The sequence below is a fragment of the Mustela lutreola genome, chromosome 9 (assembly GCF_030435805.1).
Source record: "Mustela lutreola isolate mMusLut2 chromosome 9, mMusLut2.pri, whole genome shotgun sequence".
NCBI lineage: Eukaryota > Metazoa > Chordata > Mammalia > Carnivora > Mustelidae > Mustela > Mustela lutreola.
The window spans coordinates 14,175,266-14,196,183 of NC_081298.1; the positions used below are offsets into that span (position 1 = coordinate 14,175,266).

The 20,918-nt window shown below is 49.7% G+C and overlaps 1 protein-coding gene across 1 annotated transcript; it reads right to left on the minus strand.

Moving 5' to 3' along the window:
- Positions 1-996: 996 nt before the first annotated feature.
- Positions 997-12,086, minus strand: CD40 (CD40 molecule). The gene is made up of 9 exons (XM_059133258.1): positions 11,939-12,086; positions 8,688-8,763; positions 8,224-8,349; positions 7,619-7,765; positions 7,197-7,290; positions 4,174-4,235; positions 2,236-2,322; positions 2,087-2,115; positions 997-1,558 (listed from the first exon to the last, which is right to left on the minus strand). Exons 1-9 carry the CDS (start codon positions 11,987-11,989, stop codon positions 1,397-1,399), a joined length of 834 nt encoding a protein of 277 aa, XP_058989241.1. The 5' UTR covers positions 11,990-12,086; the 3' UTR covers positions 997-1,396.
- Between the last annotated feature and the right edge of the window lie 8,832 nt (positions 12,087-20,918).

The following is a 20,918-nucleotide window of genomic DNA, read 5'->3' on the forward strand; positions in this document are numbered from 1 at the left end:
TCCTTGTCCTACAACCTTCCTCCCCTCCTCTCCCCTCCCCTCCCCTTCCTTCCCTTCCCCTCTGCTCCCACTCCATCTGCTGTTCCTCCTGGCTAGGCTCCCCCTCAGTTGGCACAGCAGGAAAAGAGAACAGGATGGTTTATTTTTATCCTAAGATACTGCTGGGGGGCGGGGGGGGGGGGGGAAGGGGCACCATCTGACCAAGCAGCAGCAGCTCCTGTAGCAGTTGGGAGGTCAGAAGGAAGTGGGAGGCTGAGGACCTCTCTAGGAAGGAGCTACAGATGTAGGCTCCAGAGAGCAGGAAGATAGGGAAGGAGCAGCCCAGGACCAAGAGTGATGAACTCTGAGTGCCATCACTGAGAATTGCTGTGTGACCCCAAGCCAATCCCTTCACCTCTCTGGGCTCCCACTTTCACCTCTGTTAAAGAGGGAGGGATCTGGACCCTGCCTGCCCGCAAGGCTGTTTTTTATGAATACGAATAAAATGAGGAGAGTGCTTTGCAAACACAATGCCAAATGTGAGCACACATGGAAACCACCGGGAAGGGCAACAGCCTGGGGATGTTCTTATCCTCAGAAAAGTGCCCTAATTCTGTAAGCCTGGCAGCAAGTTAAACAGCTCATGTCACCCAGCATTTCCACCCCCGTTTTCCTTTATACATGTTTGATGACTTTTTTTTTTTTAATTACATAAGCATTATATGAACTCACTCTCCTCTTGGGGGAAAAAAGTCAAATCGTCGTTTAACCCTTCCCCGACTCTTCTTCCCCAACCCACACATTGCAACTATTGAAGCTGTGCTTTTTCTGTGTATCCTTCCAGAACACTTGTCAAATCTACATACACACTGGTATGTTATGATTATACACGTATCTGTAGATGACATATCCTATCGTTCGGGGGTATGTGCTTTAAGAAAAAAAAATGTTTCCATTTCTAAGCATCATTCTGCAACCTGATTTTTTTTTTTCCACGACAGTGTTTTTGAGATCCTGTTGTATAAATAAATTATAATTTTATTTTGCCAGTCCCCTGCTGATGGACAGACAGTTAAGTGGCTTCTAGCTGTCCACTGTCACAAGCAACGCCTCAATGGATATTCGCGTAAGCATCTTCCTGGGCTCGTAGAATCCACCAGGGTACATCTCTGGGCGCTGAAGTGCTGGTTTGGAGGGTTTGGTGGATATTACTCTACGGCCGCCAAAAAGTTTCAGCTCCATCTTTAACAGCAAGTTGAGAGACCGAATGGGCTCCAGGGCTGGGGTGGAAGGTTCTCCGATTCTGCACCTCAGCGATGCGCAGGGGTTGCCCCGCCCCTTGCCGCCCAGCGCAGCAGCTGGAGCCGCAGCTCCAGGCCCTGCGACCACGCGCCCGTCTTCCTGGGAGCGCACTGCCTCATACTCTCTCCTGCACCGAGATGCGACTCTCTTTGCCGTCCTCCTGGGTCACCGGCTGGCACCCGTGTAAGGTCTCCTGCACCGGAGCAATGGAGTGGGGAGGGACAGGAGATTCCTCCATGTCCTCCACGGGGTCCTTCCTGTGTTCCATCCACATAACCTTAGGGGAGCCAAGGCGTGAGGTTACCCTCCAATACCTCCGAATAGCCCTTCCCTCTGAAGGAGCTCCCTTCCCCCCAAACACAAGCCCCTTCCCCTTTCCCAAAGGGAGGGTCAGAGCTGATTCAATGGAGACCTCCTGCCCCCTGCTGGCCACACAGGGAGTGTCAAGAAGCTTCCAGAGTGGGAGCCCGCAGATCCAAGGAGCTGCCCCTTCCAGCCCCTGGCCAGTGACGGGGCACCAAGGCCCCAGAGACACGGTTTCCCGTGTATTAAATGCCAGGAAATGTCAGATCTTGCCCATGGTGCCAGGGCTGCTCTGTGGGGAGATGAGCTCTGGAGCCGGCAGAGGTTGCTGGTGCCGAGGAGTGAATGGGAGGAGGGGTCCATGCAGCCCAGCCCTGGTCCCTTCCCCTACCCGCCACAGGAGCAGACCCTGAAGCAGTTTTCCTGCCACAGAGGCAACACTCAGTCGGGCTTTCTTTCCAGCTTGCCAAAACCCTGAGCTGGTTCCCCAGGGCTGACCTACCTTATTTTCTGGCTCCTTGGCCACCTTTCCTGGGGGGGGGGGGGGAGAAATAAGATGGGGAGTTGGTGAAGTCAGATCAGGAGACAGGTGGCCCCTTCTGTACCTTCTCCCTCCTCCTTCCCTCATCGCCTCCCCACCCGGGGACTCACTGACACAGGTGGACACCAGCAGGACAGCGAGCAGGATCCCCATGGTGATGGGGATCACCACCAAGGCTCTCATCCGAGGTGGGGGACCTGGAGAAATCAAGACTTCAGTGACGGCTTCCCGCCAGCGGCACCCCCCCCCAACCCCCATGCCTAAGGACTCTCAAATCCTTCAATGGCTGAGCCCATCTCATATCCACCGATTCAAACGGGTGGCCCTGGGAGAATGTGACCCTATGTGTTTAGTGTGACCAGCACATTAAAAAAGAATTCTTGAGGGACATCCGGGTGGGTCAGTTGGTGAAGGGGCTGCCTTCGGCTCAGGTCATGATCCCAGGGTCTGGGATCAAGCCCCGTACTGGGCTCCTTGCTCCACGCAGAGCCTGCTTCTCCCTCTGCCTCTGCCATCGCTCTGCCTACTTGTGCTCTCTCTCTCTATCTCTCTGTCAAATTTAAAAAAAAAAAAAAAAAAGGAATTCTTGAAATACTTGCCAACTTTTTTAAATTGGGAGATGGCATATTGAGTATTAGGATATCTGGTTTCTCTTAGAAGTTTGGAAGATCCAGCCGCAACGGGCCAGCAGCCCTGCCTGGCACCCCTCGCCAAAACTGAGGAGTGGTAGCTGTCTACTCTGTCTCCCCACGCCTCATACCTCCCCACCCTCTGTCCGGTGCGGAGGTCTATCTTACGTCTGCAGGTTGTCTTTGTTATAGAAGAATGAAGGGAAGTAAAGTATTTCTTGGACCTAAGTCTCTATCCTAAATGGGAAAATGAGAGATGCACGGCAGGGACTAGGGGAAGGCAAGTGAAGCATTCACCTTGGGACAGAATCTAAGGGGACACCCAAAAAACTCAGTAATCAAGAAAAGTAATATTTCAGTGTCATGTTTTGAAAATTACATCAACAAACTATGGCCAATAAGCCAGCTGCCTTTTCTTTTCTTTTCTTTTTCTGAGATTTATTTATTTATTTGAGAGAGAAGGCACACACGAGTAGGGGGAGGTGCAGAGGGAAATGGAGAGAATCTCAAGCAGACTCCCCACTGTGTGGGGGGAGTCTGATGCGGGACTAGATCTCACCACCCTGAGCGGAAACTGAGATCATGACCTGAGCTGAAATCAGGAGTCAGACACTTAAATGATTGAGCCACCCAGGCACCCATGGCTGGCTGTTTTTTAAATAAAGTTTTATTGGAACCAGGGCTGGGATTAGGCTGAGGCAAGTGAGGCAGGGCTGGATCACATTTTTATGTAAATTTTGATATTTTGTTCACTAAGGGTTTTTTTTTAACAATAGCTTTGATTTTTTAAAAAAGAATGTATCAAGTGTTATTGATCTTGATGATTGCATTTTTCTCGCACCCCCTTTAATACTGTGTCCAAGGCAAGTGCCTCACTCTAGTCCCAGCCCTGCCCAGAGGAAAGCAGGTCTTAAGAAAAAAACAGAGAAAATGTCTTTGTCTTAGCAGTGACTTTTCAACTCCTCGACAGCACCTGCCTGGTCCCTGCAGTTATTGGAGTCTGTGATCTGTGCTGTGGGCCAACCCCCTCATTCTAAAATCAAAACCGAGGCCCTGAGAGGAACAGTGTCCCACCACGCTGGTGGTTGAAACGCAGAGTGGCTGAAGAGCATTGCTGGAACACCTCGAAAGCGTGAGAACCCATGCCAGGCACTTCCCCCAAGCTGCTAAAGGAGCTGCTGCTATCAGCCCATTTCACAGATGAAGAAACTGAGGCTCAGAGTAGGGAGATGACTTGCCCAGGCTCCAAGGATAAGTGGCAAAGCTGGGATGCCTCAAAACCCCAAAACTGCTCCCTCCTCTCACCACCTGCTCTCCCTCTTCCCCGCAACCCACCCCCCATCATCTCTGTGCCCCTCTGTTCGGCTTGAGCTCCTCGCCTCCCGAGCCTGCTCCCAGGACCCATTCTCCAAGACTCACCACAGACAGCATCCGTCTTGTTAGTCCCCTCCTGAATCTCCATCAGGCCTTTGGTCTCGCAGCTGTGCACAGACAGACATGTGTGTGTGTGTGTGTGTGTGCGCGTACGCGTACACACACACACACACACACACAACACAGACATAGAGAGAGAGAAAAAAAAAAGACATGAAATTTCTCCAACCATAAGATTTCCAACCCCAGAGGGAGACCATCAAAACCAACAAGTTCAGGTTCACCGAGCATATATTGTGTGCACCCTCTGATGCTGGCTGTTATGGGAATGACACAGACTCTGTTCTTATGGAACTCATGAGTGCAGAGAAAAAATTGTTGCACATCTTGAAGGAGGAATAATCAGAGAGTCTCTACGGAGTGCCGTGCTTTCTCCCATAGGCTGAAGTGAACTGGGAATCACTCAGAGCAGGGGAGACCAAACCCACAGTAGCTGGATGAGAGGGATGATGAGTTCAGGCTAAGGCAGGGCTTCTTACACTCAGCACTACTGACATTTGGGGCCACATGGCTCTCTGCTGCAGGGCTCTCCTGTGCACTGCAGGCTGCTTAGCAACACCCCTGGCCTCCACCCACTAGATCCCAGTAGCGGCCCCTCTCCAGTTGTGACAACCAAAATGTCTCCAGACATTGCCAGATGTCCCCTAGCGAGAAAAATTGCTCAGTTGAGAGCCTCTGGGTTAAGGGTCCTCCAGAAAGGCTGCCCTAGGGAAAGGAGATCTGAGTGGCCTTGAAGGATGTAAATTTTTTTTTTAAGATTTTATTTATTTATTTGACAGAGAGAGAGAGATCACAAGTAGGCAGAGAGGCAGGCAGAGAGAGAGGGGGAAGCAGGCTCCCTGCTGAGCAGAGAGCCCGATGATGCGGGGCTCGATCCAGGACACTGAGATCATGACCTGAGCCAAAGGCAGAGGCTTAACCACTGAGCCACTCAGGTGCCCCATGAAGGATGTAAATTTAGAGCAGCAGCACCTTCAAACCGAAGCAGGACAACGTGATTTGAGGGATTTGGTGGGGGGCATGCCAGACAGCGCGAAGGAACTACAGAAAACTGGGCTTTAGAAGCAGATCACTGGTGATCAGCCATGAAGGTTTCACCCGGATTCAGCTGGTAATACTGCGTCAGCATCCAACCAGAGGACCATACAGTGACGGGACTCAGGGGGCCAGAGAGCTCAGGAGGAGAAATTCCAGATAAGTACAGCCGGGAGGCCCGCACATGCATCTCGACATGGGATGATGAAGATGTGGCTCTAGGGGCGCCTGGGTCGCTCAGTGGGTTAAAGCCTCTACTTTCGGCTCAGGTTGTAATCCCAGAGTCCTGGGATTGAGCCCCGCATCAGGCTCTCTGCTCAGCAGGGAGCCTGCTTCCCTTCCTCTCTCTGCCTACTTATGGTCTGTCAAATAAATAAATAAATAAATCTTTAAAAAAAAAAAAAAAAAAGACATAGCTCTAGGCGGAGTTGGGAGGAGTGGACAGAAGAGAACATCGCCAAGAAAAATACACCTAAAGCAGCAGGGGGAAAAGGTGAGAAGCTACAAAGAAAGCGTGTACATAAGGGTGCCTGGGCATCTACAAGACACTCCTACGTGTTTTTTACTCATGCCTTGTGAAGTGAAGGTCATTCCCATTTTCTAAATGAGGGCACTGGGGCTCAGACAAGGATCATAACTTATGTGGGGTCACAACCATTCTAAGCTGCACTGACGCTGGGATCCAGTGCTCTGATTCCACTAACCCAGCCGCCCCCAGTTAGCATTCAGCAGTTCTCAGTAAAGATTTATTGAGCTTCTACTGCGCACCAAGCATTGATGTAGGCATAAGGAATGCATCACTGGAAGAAGAAAAAAAAAAAAAACCACCAAGGCCAATTCTCTACACTGAAGGAACTGGCAGTCTTCTGGAGCAAGGCAGACAGGAAACAAATGAGAAAGAATTGTAAGGAATCCTGGTATTTGTGTGGAAAATAAATGTGTTTGCACGTGCATGCATTTATTTGTTTGCACATAGAATCTCTGGAAGGACACACAGGAAGAGTAGCTACCTCCAGGGAGGACTGAGTGGCCAAGGAACAGGGTAAAAGGAGACTGGTCACCCTAGGTTTCGTTGTGCCTCGTGTCCCAGGAGTTTGTTTCACCCATTTTTTTAAAGTTAAATGTAAAAATTAATCGGGCACGTGCTGAAGGGTGTTCCAAGCAGGAGAGCTGGAGGCAAGAGAACCAACAACGTGTTGAAGGTTGGGACCTGTGCAAAGGAGTCTGGGTTTCATCCTAAATGCACAGGGAGCCATGAAGCGTTATACATCGGGAGCGCCAGGATCCGAAATTCACTGCAGAAAGCTCACTGTGGCAAGAGGGTGGGCGGGAGAGAGCAGAGGCAGGGTGGCCAGTGGAGAGTAAAGGCACTGTACAGACCACAGTGATGACCGTGAAGGTAAGAAGGAATCCCGAAACAGGACCTGGTGACTGATTTGGGAGGGACCCTGGGACAAGTACCCAGACCCGTGGGAGTATCTTTCCAGAGGATAAAAGGGCAGGCAAGCGAGCCCATTTGGCACCTGTGGGTCACCTGCATGGAGCTGGACCCCCCAGTGATGGCATATGACTGTCTGGAACCCAGGAGACAGATCTGGACAGGAGATGTGGTTTGGGAACCATGGACAGAGATGAGACGCTTAGGCAAAGCAGGCAAAGTGATTGGGGAGTAGAGCCTAGATAGAACAAAGGCCAAGGAAACCAGGTAGAAGGGGTGGAGGAAAGCAAGAGAGGTGTCATGGTGCCCCTAAGATGCGAGTTTCATGAAGACTTAGAAGATCAGCAGCATCTGTTACCACCGAGACAGCGGGCAAAAAAATGCTGAGAAGTGGTCACGAGGATGTTCCAGAATTCTCTAACTGCAAAAGTGTGTGGACATGGGGAGCAGCGGCTGAAGAACAGGTAGTCAGAGAGAATGGAAGTGGTCCCACACCCCTCTTAGGGCCAGAAACACAAGGGATGGATCCTTGTACCTTGTCCAAGGGTGACACTTTTCCAAAGCAGATGACACATTGGAGAAGAAGCCGACGGGGCAGGGATCGCAGACGGTATCAGAAACCTCTGTAGCTGGAAGGGAGGAGGTGGCACTCATCATCACAGTGGACCACCTGTCCAGCTCGCAAAGGAACTGGTGGAATGGCCGGGCAGGACAAACTGCCTGTGTCAAGGGCTGTCCCCCAGCCCAGAGCTTCCCCGGTAGAAGCCTCCTCCCACCGTCCACCCCAGGCAGATGCCCAGGGCTGGAGGCAGGATGAGAAACTTTCTGTTTTCTGCTCACCAAGCAGAGATCCCAAGGCAGGGGGATCAAGACTGAGTGCCCAGTGCCCAACCCCTCTCCTGGAGCCTCAGCTCCCATCTCCTGCCTGCAGAGCAGACTCCCAGACAGGCCACGTACCGATCTGCTTGACTCCCAGGCCAGGAGGGCACAGGCTGTGCACGGTGCAGCTTTCACAGGCCTCGCTGGTACAGTGGAGACCTTCATGGCACGTGCAAGTGGTGTCTGTTTCTGAGGTGCCCTCTCTCTGGACCCGGAGCCCTAGGTCTGAACAGAGATGGTAGGAAGGATAGAGACACCTTACCAGCCGTGCTTGGGCGACCTGCTCCTCACATGTCCCGCTTTTCTTTTCTCTTCTTTTTTAAAAATATTTTTCTTATTTATTTATTAGAGAGAGAGAGCATGAGAGGAGAGTCAGTGAGAGAAGCAGACTCCCTGCCGGGCAGGGAGCCCAGTGTGGGATTTGATCCTGGAACTCCAGGATCATGACCTGAGCCAAAGGCAGTCGCCCAACCAACTGAACCACCCAGGCACCCCCGCCTTTATTTTCTTAAACCATCTTCCAAGTAGGGATAAGTATCAAATTATTTAACAACCCGGACATCCCAGACTGCAGCCAATCAGAGCAGACTCTGGCTATGAAAAAAAGTAAGGGCTCTGTTGTCAGGAATGAGCTAGACTGTCAGCCCAGCTCGAGCGCACCCCTTCCCCAGCAGCCCACGCACTGGGGTCGCAGTATTTGTGCTGGTGACAGTGTCTCTCTGAGTTCCAAGTGCCTAGGAATTCGCCTTCTTTGCAACGAGTGCATTCTGTGTTGATGGTCTGCGTGCAGTCGCTCACCAGTTTCTGTCCTGAAAAACATTGGGAGATGAGCTGGTTCCAGCCAGCTCAATTAGTCAGACACTTATCCAAAACTGAGCAGGCTGGGGTGTGTGTGGGGGTGCTTAAAGATGACTGTCTTGGACCCTTCCAGACTTCATAGTCTGGTGGAGGCCATAGAAGAGATAGGAACCCTAGGGCTGGATAGACAAAGAGGGAACCCAGAACATTCTGACAGTAGGGCAGGGATGGGAAGAATCTCCAGGGGTCATTTAAGACTGGAGTGGGCAGTGGACACATGGAGTCTGTGTCTGCCAGCGAACCAGGAAGGGTCTGGTCCCACTACAGGGCCAAGGGGTTGGCAGCTCACCTGGAGGACACAAATCACAGCACTGGTTGTTTACTGGGTATTGCTTTTCTCTGCATGCAGTGTATTCTGGGTGGACCTAAAAACAGAATGGGGTGATTGGCGGGGGTCTTGAAATCTCTGCTACAGCTGGCAGAGAGGTGGAAATCAGCCAGAACAGAGGTTAGAACTGAAGTCTGGAGCAGAAAAATGGAGCCTGCGTATTACTTGGTGTGTTTGTTTTTAACTAAACTGCCAACTGATGTGATTATAAAAGGACCCAGAGGATCAGTCTGGCATTTCACAAAGTGATTGCACTGGAACATCACAATATTCCCTGAACCAAACAGATCTGCCTTTTGGCTCGACTCCTGAGCTGTTCCTCTTCCCAAAGACCCAGAAACACAGGAGGACTCCAGAACCTCCTCTGGAGTCATGAAGCTAGCTGGCTTCAGCTGGTCCTAGTTCTGGCTGGGGCTATATTTAGCACTTGGCCCCTTCCTTTTCTTCATCGGCTCCCCACCCTTTTCTCCTCTCCAAACACTCATCATCCGCTGATCCAACCCCTTCCTCATGAAATGCCAGGACTGTGAAGCTGGAAGGGTTCCAATCCAGTGCTTTTGCTTTATAGGCGACTAGCCTAAGGACCAGAGAGGTGGGGCACTCGCCCAGGGTCACACAAAGATAGAATCTGCGGGCGCTCAGGTCTCAATACTGCCCCCTCTCCAACAACTTGGGTCTTGCTCGTGCTATTTTTACTCCATCCAGGTACCACCCATGCTATTATTAATTCCTTCTCATTAATTTAAATACATCGGGTTTAAATGTAAACTTTATATCATTGACATGAGAGAAGAGCCAGTATCACTTCTCATAAATAAACGGTAGCCCTAAAAATAAATTCAACAGAAATGCAACAATGTTATTAAAAACCCAGCAGAGCCCCTCCTCTTCAGGTCTGCCCTTGGCTTGGGTTTTGTTTTGTTTTTCTTTTAAAAGGAGTATTAGAGGGGCGCCTGGGTGGTTCAGTGGGTTAAAGTGAGCCTGCTTCCTCCTCTCTCTCTCTCTGCCTGCCTCTCTGCTACTTGTGCTCTCTGTCTGGCAAATAAATAAATAAAATCTATTAAAAAAAAAAAAAAAAAAAAGGACAAGTAGCAAGTGCGGGAGAGGTTTTAACTCTATTCAAGCTCCAGAGATTTCCTCCTTCAAAAGAGAGAGAGAGAGAGAGAGAGAGAGGATTGTAATAGAAGTATAGAAGTGTAAAGTGAATTTCTGTTGTTTAGTTCTATATCTGCGTGTTCCCTAAAATCATGCCACACTTCAGGAAGAGCCAGTGAAAAGAGCACAGGCTTGAGAGTCAAACCGCTTAAGGCTCTAATCTTGCCTTTGTAACACTTACTAGTTTGGTTTCTCTTAGCCTCAGTTTCCACCTCTCTAAAATGGGAGTAGCGCCTGCTCCACAGATAAGGTTGTGAAAATCAGAATGAATATCCATAGACAGTCCGGCACAGTAGCTAGCTCATTTCAATGGCAGTTTTAATTATCACACGTATATGGATATCTGCTGGGATGACAAACACCCTGGATTCTGCCTAATTGGTGGCTCTCATTCAGCTTGGGTGAGAGGATTACTTGTAGAGAAGCTTCTTGTTCCAAATGGGGAAGGAAATATACAGGTCTGTTGATTCCTCTACCACATCCTGTGAATGTTCTTCCTGCAACCCTGTGGACCTTCCCACCAGACTCCTAGAGCAGCGGATATCTTTTGTCATTTTCAAACCCATGGGAAATACAGCTCCTTCTCTGAAAGTTTGTCAATCTCCAGCTCCCACTCCATAGCCCCAGTCCTTCTGACACAAAGCAGCTCAGGACCAAGGCTCGGAGAAGAAGGCTCTGCAATCAGGCAGATATAGATTTATATCCAGGTTCCACCTAGCTATGAGAACTCTGGCAAGCTATTTTCTCTCTCTGAGCCTCAGTTGGCTTAACTGTGTGATGGGGGAGTTGAAAAAAATCCGACCATGAATGCCTATAAAGGATTTTGCTCAGAGCCTGACACATGGGAAGCTCTTACAAGTAGTCCCTGCTCTTTTTGTCACCACCCATTCTCTACCTGGAGCGCAAACTGGCAGTAGGTTCTTAAGAAGCCTAGATCACCCTTCACGCTACCTCGCCTGGCTCTTCCTCCAGTAACCTCCTACAACCTCCTCCCCCTCCTCCTCTCTCCAGCTCCACCTTCTTCCTGCATCCTTTCTCCCTAAGAACCATTGCTTAGAGTGAAAATGAAAGTTCTGGGACCAAAGCAGCTTCCCCACTGACTCTCTTCCCCTGCTGCTGACTCCCCAAACCCTCCATGGGTCTTTCCTACTCAGATTTCATGCCAGAAACTACAGCCCTTGAAAGTACGGGGAGGCCAGAGGGTTTGGGATGAGAGGGTCAGGTACTTGGGGGATTCCCAGCCTCCAGAATGAGGAACTACCAAAATAGATTTAAACAAAAAGTGAGTCAAGTGTGGGCTTCTGAAAATCCCGGAGACATGCTTGGCTGGGCATAAACTGAGACTTCCTGGTGCCTGGAGAAACCCCTGCTGGTCTTCTAGCCCCTTCTTGGGTCCCATGAACTACGCAACGCATCTCCCCCAGCAAAGGTCTTCTATATCATCTTAAATTCAGGAGGTATGCCTCCTAGGTTGGATCACCCAGGATTGGGGGTGGGCATGGGAGAGTGAAAAGCTCCTTGCCTTCTCAGAGCAGTACCTGGCCCTCTGCTCCCACCCTTATTCCCACAAGAAGGCAGCCCCAGGTGGCCAGGATATGATAACCCCTCATAGAGGCTGGCATCTGTCCACAATGGAAAAGGGACAGGAAACCGACCAGACCCGCCTCTTCCCTTACCCAGCCTCCCTTCTGGCTTCTGAAACCCCTCGCCAGTCTCTGTGCAGCCAGCCTCTGAAGCAACAAAATTAGACTGCAGCCTTTTGACCAAATAAAGGCTTGAGGCTCCCCAAATCCCATTCCCATCTACACCACAGGTGCACGTTTTTTGCAGTGCCCCCACTACACGCCCTCTGTGGACTACCTAGGACCCCAACCTGGAAGAAGACAGAGGCAGCCTACCTCGTACAGCCAGGACCCCGGGCTACCTTCCCCGGCTTCTCTACCCACCTGTCTGTCCTCCCAAAATCAGCTAGGAAGGTCCCTTCCCCGAAATATTGCTTCTCTTCCCCTTCCCCCCTCTCCTGTCCCTTGTCGGGTCGGAGCAGAAATTCAACTCACGGCGGTCAGCAAGGAGCCCCAGAAGACACAGCGCAGAGGCAGAAGAACCATGGCGAGGTGAATGCCAGGCGACGGAGTAGGGGTGCGGGCACTGGGCCTCTAGTAACTCCCCTAGCCCGTGCCCCCCTCTCCCAGGAAATGGGCGGGGTCTTCGGGGACCAATCGCGGTCAGCTTCGTTGGGGGGGCGGAGCTCCTGACGACTCCTCGCACCGGGATTTCCCCTGGACATTCCTAGGAGTCTAATTCTCCCCGGAGTTAAGCGACGCGCTTTTGGCGCCGGGAAGGGCGCGTAAGTCCCAGGAACAGCACTGCCTCCTCTCCTCGCGCCTGGGGCTCAGAGGCCAAGCTGAAGGGCGCAGGGAGCTAGCAGTCTTCCCCGAGAGCTGAAGGAGAGAAGAGCGATCCCCACGTGCTGCGAAGACGCCCCAGGGACACCACCCCCAAATGTTCTCCCCCGGCAGTCTCCGGGAATTCCGGCAGAACCGAAAGTGTCCCCACCGCGGATGGAGAGGCCTGAGGAAGTTCCCCCCATCCCTGAAAGCGGGAAGGCCGCAGCTGGGGTGTGGGGAAGAGGAGGGCTCGGGTGGCGTTTCAAGGAAAAGAGTTTTCCAGTTTAAAGTTTCGCTCTCTTTCAGAGGAAATTCCCTCGAGTGGGCGCAGCGTCCCAGCCTCCCCAGCCAGCCATCCGTGCATCCATGCGTCCCGCGTTCCCGTCCGGCGGCTGGAGACAGGCAATTAGAGTAGAACATCAGCCTTTCGGGGAGCGGGGATCCCCACGAGTATCTCAGGGGACTGCGGACCCTCTCGTTCTACAGAAACCCCCGCACGCTTGTGCCTACATTTCCCGCATTCTGGCCCTCCAAGCCATTCTTCAACCAACGTTAACGCTCCCTGTCAGCAGCATGGAACACCTGAATTCTGTTCTAGGCTCCGCCTCTGATGGCTTGCGTTCCGTTGAACCTTGGTTGTCCCGGATGGAACCTGAGGAGCTTGAACTAGACAGCTGTTAGGGTGATGGCCCAACAAGTTTTGCGTTTCTGGGCCAGCCCAAAAGGCCAGGCTGCATAGATCAGGGAAGATGGGAGAGGAAGAGACTGCTCACCAACCCCACCTTCCTGGCTTCTGCTAAAAAGGGCAGCCTCTTTTCCAACACGTGCCACTAATTCAGAACCCCATCATCTCTCACCTGGGCTGGCCTCAGTCATTCACTAGGTACCTGTTGGGCCCCTACAATGAGCCAGGCAACACCCAACAACCTCCTCCCCAATTGTTCATCCTGTTGCGGTTTTCCTTGCAAACCCCAGATCTGATCCGATCAGGACACTTCCCTGTTGAAAAACCTCTTTGGGATCCCCATCCTCAGGATGGTCCAAACTCCTTCTCACGACACAGAAAGCCCTTCTGCACTCTACCCCCACCTGTCTGCCCACGGTTCACTCCCTGCCATGCCCTCCCATGCACACTGGCTTCCACAGTACTTTCCCCCCCCATTTTCAAACACTTTTCTTCTTACTGTGTCTTGCTGTTTCCTTCTTTCTTCTCTCCTTTCCTAACCAGTTTAAATTTTGCTTCCTCTTCAGTTAAGCCTCAGCTTAACTCCCCAAGACAGAGGTAGCTGCTCTACCTTAGTCCCTCCCCCTGTTTTCTTGCAGCATTGGTGTGCTGGACTAGAACTGCACCGGTCTGGCCCCACTGGACTGGAAGCATCTTGAGGGCAGGACTGAATTCATCCCAGTCCTGGGCATATAATAGGACACCAATATGCACTGGCTGAAAGAATGAGTCAGTAAGTGGGTTCTGTTGCTTCTCATTCCCAGCACACCCTCCATCAAGAACGATGTGGGGACAGGAGGTGCCAAGCAGGTTGGTAGTCATGACACACCTTGAGCTGGTGGTCAGACACCAATAAGCCAGGAACCCTTGAAATCAGTGTCCAGAGGACTTCATAAAAGCCACCCAAACATGCCTGGGATGAAGAAAATATTAAACTATCTTTTCCCTTTTTAATCCATCTCATAAAGCAAGTAGAGTTTTAATTCCTTTGGGAGGGGGGAGGGCGTTACTATAATAACTTCAGCCATTACTTATTCTTTATTTGCTTGATTCCAAAATTGGGCCCTTCACAAAACTGCCTTGGGAAGCCAGTACACAGAATTAAAACATTAATTATATTATATAAAACGTATCATAGCCGCAATTAAAGCAGCTTAAATTAATGTGTGAAAGAATAAATAGTAGCCTTCGGGTTGCCCCATGGGGCGAAGACCAGATAAGATAAAGGGAAGATATTTTAGTATATGCATATCCAAAGCAGACGTGTGCTGGCGGGGATAGGCCAAGAGAAGGCATAGAATCTCCCTGGACTGAACAGAGTATGCTGGAAAAGGAAGGAGAAAAGATGATTTACGGGGAGGGTAGGTTCAATGATAGGAGTAGGGCAAGAGTGGGGACCCAGGATTCTGGAAAAACAGGAAATGGCCTTTGCAGGGGAGTGGGGGGTGGGGTGTGTCCCAGGGCCACATGGATGGGTAAGAAGCAGGCCTGGAGGTTAAGTCCACAGCACAACCAGAATCTGGTGAGCAGATGATTCTAATACACAAACCCCATTGTGTTCCTCTTAGGTTTGAAGCAACTCCCCAAAGAACCTCGTTCCTTAAGCTCATGGAGCCTCAAGGCCGTGGGTTCACTGACCTGCATCTCTTACTGTCCTCCTGTCTTCAAATGTCTGCTCCAAGCTGTGCTGTGACCTCTGCCAGAAAGCCCTTCTCCGCTTTCCTTTCTTCAGATCCACCCTTTCTCATCTTTCAACTCAGGTGCCCTTCTCTGGAAACCTTCTGGAACAAGCCACCTGGAATGTGCCCACCTACCTCCCTGTGCCCTCTCAGAATCCTGTGGCTGCTTACCTAAGCAGGACTCCAGCCCTACCACGCTATATTTCAATTATTCTGTTTACTCATGGAACCAGTGTGCTGAGGCAACTCAACTTGATGGGGCATAATAATGAAGCTTTTCCGTCTAATCTCTACCTTCAGCCATGCTGTGCTGAATTTCCCTTTTCCATCCCTTAATGACATCTTGGGCAGATTGCATTACTTTTGGATCACTTTCTGTTGTTAAACCTCCATCCTTGAAAGCTTTATTCTCAAACTCAATTTAAATCTCATTTTTGTCTTCTCCCTTATTCATCCAAGGGTTGACTTGAGCCAGCATCCTTCCTGCTTGAATAAAAGGTGGAGAGATTGGGGGGGGGGGGATATAGCCTGGTTGGGAAACATGCATCCTGCATCCTCCCCCATACTGAAACTGACAGGAAGGAGCGGGAATAGCTCTGCGATAGACCCCTCCCTGTTGGTTGACCCTGCTTCTCTAGCTAACCCAGAATGCAAGTGTTCATAAATGGTTTCTCATGGGCCACGTGAGTCTATTTCTTGTGGGCTTCTCCACTGCACAGTTTTCTGACAGTGGCCATCCAACTCAGGCTTGAGCTTCCCTACCTTGCCCCACCACCGAGGCTTCTACCTCTGGTGGGATCCTGTTGCTCAGCAACAAGCCCAGCTGGGTGAGAATGTCAGCTTAGGGAACTACTACAGGGTCTACTTGACTCAGAGAAACTCACACGTCCTGGCCAGCTGCTCCACAGTGACTCCTCTCTCCCACCTCTCTTTTCCCCTGCTCAGATAGGGACAAGAGAACATCAGCAAGTCCATTGCCAAGTAGACTCTCATTGGGGAATAGCATTCCAGTATTCCCTTCTTGCATTCCCCTCTCAATCTCCAGAAGGGACTCCCAGTTGAAGGGGAAGAGAAGGGAACTACCTTTCACCATAAAAACTATACTTTTCAATAAAGCCTAAGAACTCCTCCCTCCCTGGTATTATGGGGCAAGGAAAAGGAAGTGAGCTTTTAGCTAGGGGATATAGGGCCAGTTCTGCCCCCTTTAGTAAACCTTGCAGGGAATGCATCTGGCTTCATTTAGAATGCAGGGTACACGGGGCCTGTTTGCTTTGGTTGTGGGACATAGTACCAAATCTTAAGTAACTAGGAGATTCCACTCAATAACCTTTGGATTGGGCCATCCTTCCTACCTACCTTGGTTCTTGGAGAGGAAGATCTTTGTAGCCTGATGCCCACATAGAGCCCAGGCACATGCTGGATGCCGAGCAAGTGTTTGTTGAGTGAATGTAAGACTATAAACTGATGAGACTGTAGGGATCTGTCAGGATCTACTTGCTCATTCTCACACTGTCTGGGGAGTTCTTATCTCCATCAGATGACCAGGCTCTCTAGCCAGGATTCCCAGGCACAAGTGTAAACAAAAAATCTCTGCTTTCAGCTCAGCAGAATTGGTTCGGGATTTATCAAAGGGAACTAAGAAACTCAGAAAAGTACCCAACTATAGATTAAGAAAACCCAAGAGCTTGCAAAACAGATGAGTGAGTTAACAAAATATAGACGTTCGTTATCACGATCTGGTGAAATCCACTTACTGACTTGGCTGTTGCTGATTCTTAGACCTCGGGTCTGGTCCTCAAGTCTTCTCGGGCTCTGATGTCTGGAGTACGAGATGCTTTGGTTGGGGGAGGGGATCAGATTTCTTTACCATGGTCTCAAGATCTTGCGTGATCTGGCTTCTGCCGACCACTCCTTCTACTCACCTACTTGCTGGCTACACCCCAGTCATCTAGACCTCTCAGTTCCCACCTTGGAGCGTTTGTCTGTGCTGCTCCTTCTGCCCAAGAGGCCCCTCCCCACACTGTTCCTCTGCTGACTCTTTCTCATCATTCAGGTCTCCGGCCACATGGCACCTCTTCAGTGAGGCCTTCTCTGATAACCTTATCTAAAGTGAGTTCCTCTGGCTCCAACCCACCTTCCCCACTGCTGTCCTCTCTCCTGGCACCTGTTCGAGTCGGGGTCATCACTGCAAGCAAGAGAAGACAGAGCTGATGAACTTAAGAAGAGAACATCTTTGGAGGGTGTCAGGTGGCTCATAGAACTGATGGGAAGGCTGAAGGACCCAACTCCAGCAACAGCCACAGGAAGCAGGACATAGTCAAGACTCTGCTACAGAACAGGTCTTACAAACCAGCTCTGTGTTAGCCAACCCCCCAAGACAGCCCCCAGCGACCCCACCTCCTGGCCTATGTACCTTCCGGTGGCCCCACCACCACCACCACCACTCACTGTACCAGGGCTGGTCACATAACCAATAAAATCCTGGAGAAGTGATGGCATGTCACTTCCAAGATCAGGTCATAACACTGAGATGTCAAGGCCTACATGCGCTGTAGAATAGTCTCTCTCTCCCTCACCTTCCTCCTTTCTTGCTTCCCTCCCCTTTTCTCCCCTCTTCCTCTCTCTCCTTCCTTCTCCTGTCAGGCCCACTGGGGAAGCCAGTTGTCCTTTCAGGAGAACACTTGGGAGTCTATAGAGAAGCCCACCTAGTGAGGATCTGAAGCTTCTGACCATCAGCCATGTAAGAGGAGTGGCCCCTCGAGTCCCAGTCAAGCCTCAGCTAAGTGAAGCCCAGCCTTGACTGCCTGGACTGCCAGTTTGACTGCAGTCTTGTGAGCTCATAAATGTTTTGTTATTTCAAGTCACTAAGTTTTTTGTTGTTTTTTTTTTTTTTTAAGATTTTATTTATTTGACAGAGAGAGGGAACACAGCAGGGGGAGTGGGAGAGGGAGAAACAGGCTTCCTATTAAGCAGGGAGCCTGATGCAGGACTCCATTCCAGGATCCTGGGATCATGACCCGAGCCGAAGGCAGATGCTTAATGACTGAGCGACACAAGTCACTAAGTTTTAAGGGACTCTCTTACACAGCAATAGATAATACAATCAGTAAGTGACCCTGAACTTGAGCATCATCCCCTCTAGGTTCAACGTATTGGGAAGGGACCTCGGAGTGGCTATGCTTGGCTCACACCCCATATTCTGGTTGCCGGTGGGGGGGGTAAGAAGAACTATCTGTGCCTTCCTGGCCCCTGGTGGGTCCTGCCCCCCACCGTTCCCATCAAGTAGGAGGGATGCTCATATGGTAAACAGCCAAAGCAATGTCTATACTGCAATGTTCCATCACAACATTACCACTAGTTATCATTCTCTGCACAGGATGGCCTTTTTCTCTTTTCTCCTCTTCCTCCTAATTTTGGGCACACAGCAAGGCCCCAGAACTAAAGAAAACAAATACTCTCTTGGTCCAATAGTATATGGGAACTATTCTCAAAAGTCAAAAGTCTGAGTGCCTTAAGAATGCCAAACCCTGGGGATACCTCAGGGCAACCTCCTTTTGGTGGATTAATGGGGGGAAAGAAGAGGAAATTTGGGGATCTGGATCAAAAGATACAGTTCTGCAACTTTTTGTAGAGCCAAAGGCCAATGAATAATCAAACCTTCCCCACTCAAAATATATGTATGAAACAGATACTTTAAAACAGACCAAAAGGGGCGCCTGGGTGGCTCAGTGGGTTAAGCCGCTGCCTTCGGCTCGGGTCATGATCTCGGGGTCCCGGGATCGAGTCCCGCATCGGGCTCTCTGCTCAGCAGGGAACCTGCTTCCTCCTCTCTCTCTCTCTCTGCCTGCCTCTCGGCCTACTTGTGATCTCTGTCTGTCAAATAAATAAATAAAATCTTTAAAAAAAAAAAAAATAAAAAAAATAAAACAGACCAAAAATTCAGCCATGGTCCCAACCCCAAAATAAATCAATGTTTTATTTGTGCATGTCTCCTTGTTGACCTTGACAATATGTACCTTCAGATTTTTCTTTCCTGACGATACCCTAGATAGATTTCTTGTTTTACGTTATGTTGTACCATTAGATCGTAAGTATTATTTCCACTTCTGTAAATATCCATTTTTTTCTTTCTGCTTACACTCCCCTCCCAATCACAGCTTTGTTGGGATCCTTCTGCGTATTTAAGAATATCCTTGTTCAGGGACACCTGGGTGGCTCATTTGATTAAGCATCTGCCTTTACCTCAGGTCATGATCTCAGGGTCCTAGGATTGAGCCCTGTGTCCTGTCAGGCTCACTGTTCAACAGGGAGCCTGCTTCTCCCACTCCCTTTGCCCCTCCCTTTCCTTGCGCTTTTTTTTTTTTTTTTTAAGATTCTATTTATTTATTTGACAGACAGAGATCACAAGTAGGCAGACAGGCAGGCAGAGAGAGAGGAGGAAGCAGGCTCCCTGCTGAGCAGAGAGCCTGATATAGGGCTCGATCCCAGGACCCTGGGATCATGACCTGAGCTGAAGGCAGAGGTTTTAACCCACTGAGCCACCCAGGCGCCCCATCCTTGTGCTATCCTTAAAAAATATATGTTTCTTCATACCATAAGAAAAGGAATCTTTGCCAATTTTCCACCCTTTTCTCATTTAACTCTATTGTGGAAATCATGCCAGGTTAGCAGACACAGATCTAACACATTCCTTTTGTAGCAGCTGCATAATATTCCAGGTTGTGGGCTTGTCACGACTGATTCAGTGGTTCTTCTGTTGATAAACATTCAGGCTACATCCAGGTTTTACCACTGAACAGCTTGCTATAACAACATATACTTGTACCCCTATGCTTGGGCATTTGTGCTTCTGTTCCTACAGAAGAGGCTTCTAGAAGTGGAATTTGCAGGTATGTATATTGTAAATGGGAACAGTATTTACAAAACACCTGGGAAATTCACATGTATGAAGGGACCTTTACTTTGCATTCTACCACTAGATGTTATCATCCATTTCAATATCTGACAGTTAATGCGTGAAGAGAGATAGCTCATTGCTTGAATTTATATTTTCCGAATTAATTGAGCATCCTCCCAAATGTTTATTAACCATTTGGATTTCCTCTTTCATGAGCTAACTGTATATATCCCTCGCCCACTATTCTACCAAATGTCTTCTTCCTATCAATTTCACTTATCCATATATTCATTCAACAAATACTCATCAAGGATTTCACTATATGCCACATGTTGGGATTATGGTATTGAACCAGGCAAGTCCCAACCCTAATGAAGAGCCCTTTGTATGGTTTCAATAGTAACCCTTTACTATGTCACGAACCTTGAAAATCAGCTCAGATATCTAACTGTATTTTCAAGCTCTTCCCATACCCATGCCCTAAGAGACTGCTAATCTTTATAGTTTCGCGTTTTGTGATGTAAAATACCTAATACCAAGCACAACCAGCTATTAATTTGTTAGAACAGAAAGAGCGCCTTGCTGGTACCCCCTTTTATGCCCTCCACATTCACTGTTTCTGTCCCTCCTTCAAGCACCTGTGACCTTCTCCTGAAGGGCCTTTTATGGCCCAAAGTTCATATTTAGCCCTTGAGGGGAGCAGGACAGAAGTGCCTGGGGGAATGTCCCTCGGAGCAGCCTTTTACCAATGACAGACAAAGAGCTGGTGAATGAATACCCCAGTTCCCTCCTCCCTTAGGTGGGATAACTCAGAGGTGTGTGTTCTCCATGATCTCCACCATCAAGAGGAAGCCTCAGTTGTCTGTGATGTAACCAGCACATGAACCCACTCCACAAGGGCTTCCTTCCCTCTCTATTTCACTTCCCCACCGGTGCTTCATGGAGTCATCTTCCAAATTAACTACTTGCCCTCAAATCCTTGTCTCAGTTTCTGTTTCTGCAAGACTTCAACGAAGCGCCCTTGGTTTGCAGATGAGAAATTAGCTTGATGGGTAGGAATGTGGCCTCTGAAGTCAGAGGTCTGGGTCCAAAGCCTGGTTCTGCTCCCGATTGCGGCCTTGAGTACATTCTAAATCTCTGGTTCCTCCTCTGTAAAATGGGCCTGAAAGCTCCCATGGTTATGATAAGGATGAAACTAATTTTGCCATTTCCGCATAATATCCAGTGGAAGTGATATTAATCATTAGTATTAGAAATATAAGAAAACTGCATCCTAGAGAGTACAAGTAGCTCACCTAAGGTCACACAGGAACGTGGGACTCGTGTGCCATTTCGAAAGACCCTAATCCT

What these genes read in the sequence shown, in the direction of transcription:
- CD40 (XM_059133258.1), bottom strand. Translation starts at nt 11,989, where the DNA reads ATGGTTCTTCTGCCTCTGCGCTGTGTCTTCTGGGGCTCCTTGCTGACC. An exon ending in CTGTGATTTGTGTCCTCCAG is followed by an intron (nt 8,350 to 8,687) that starts GTGAGCTGCCAA and finishes AATGTTTTTCAG; the next exon opens with GACAGAAACTGGTGAGCGAC. An exon ending in GCTGGTGTCCACCTGTGTCA is followed by an intron (nt 2,116 to 2,235) that starts GTGAGTCCCCGG and finishes CCCCCCCCCCAG; the next exon opens with GAAAGGTGGCCAAGGAGCCA.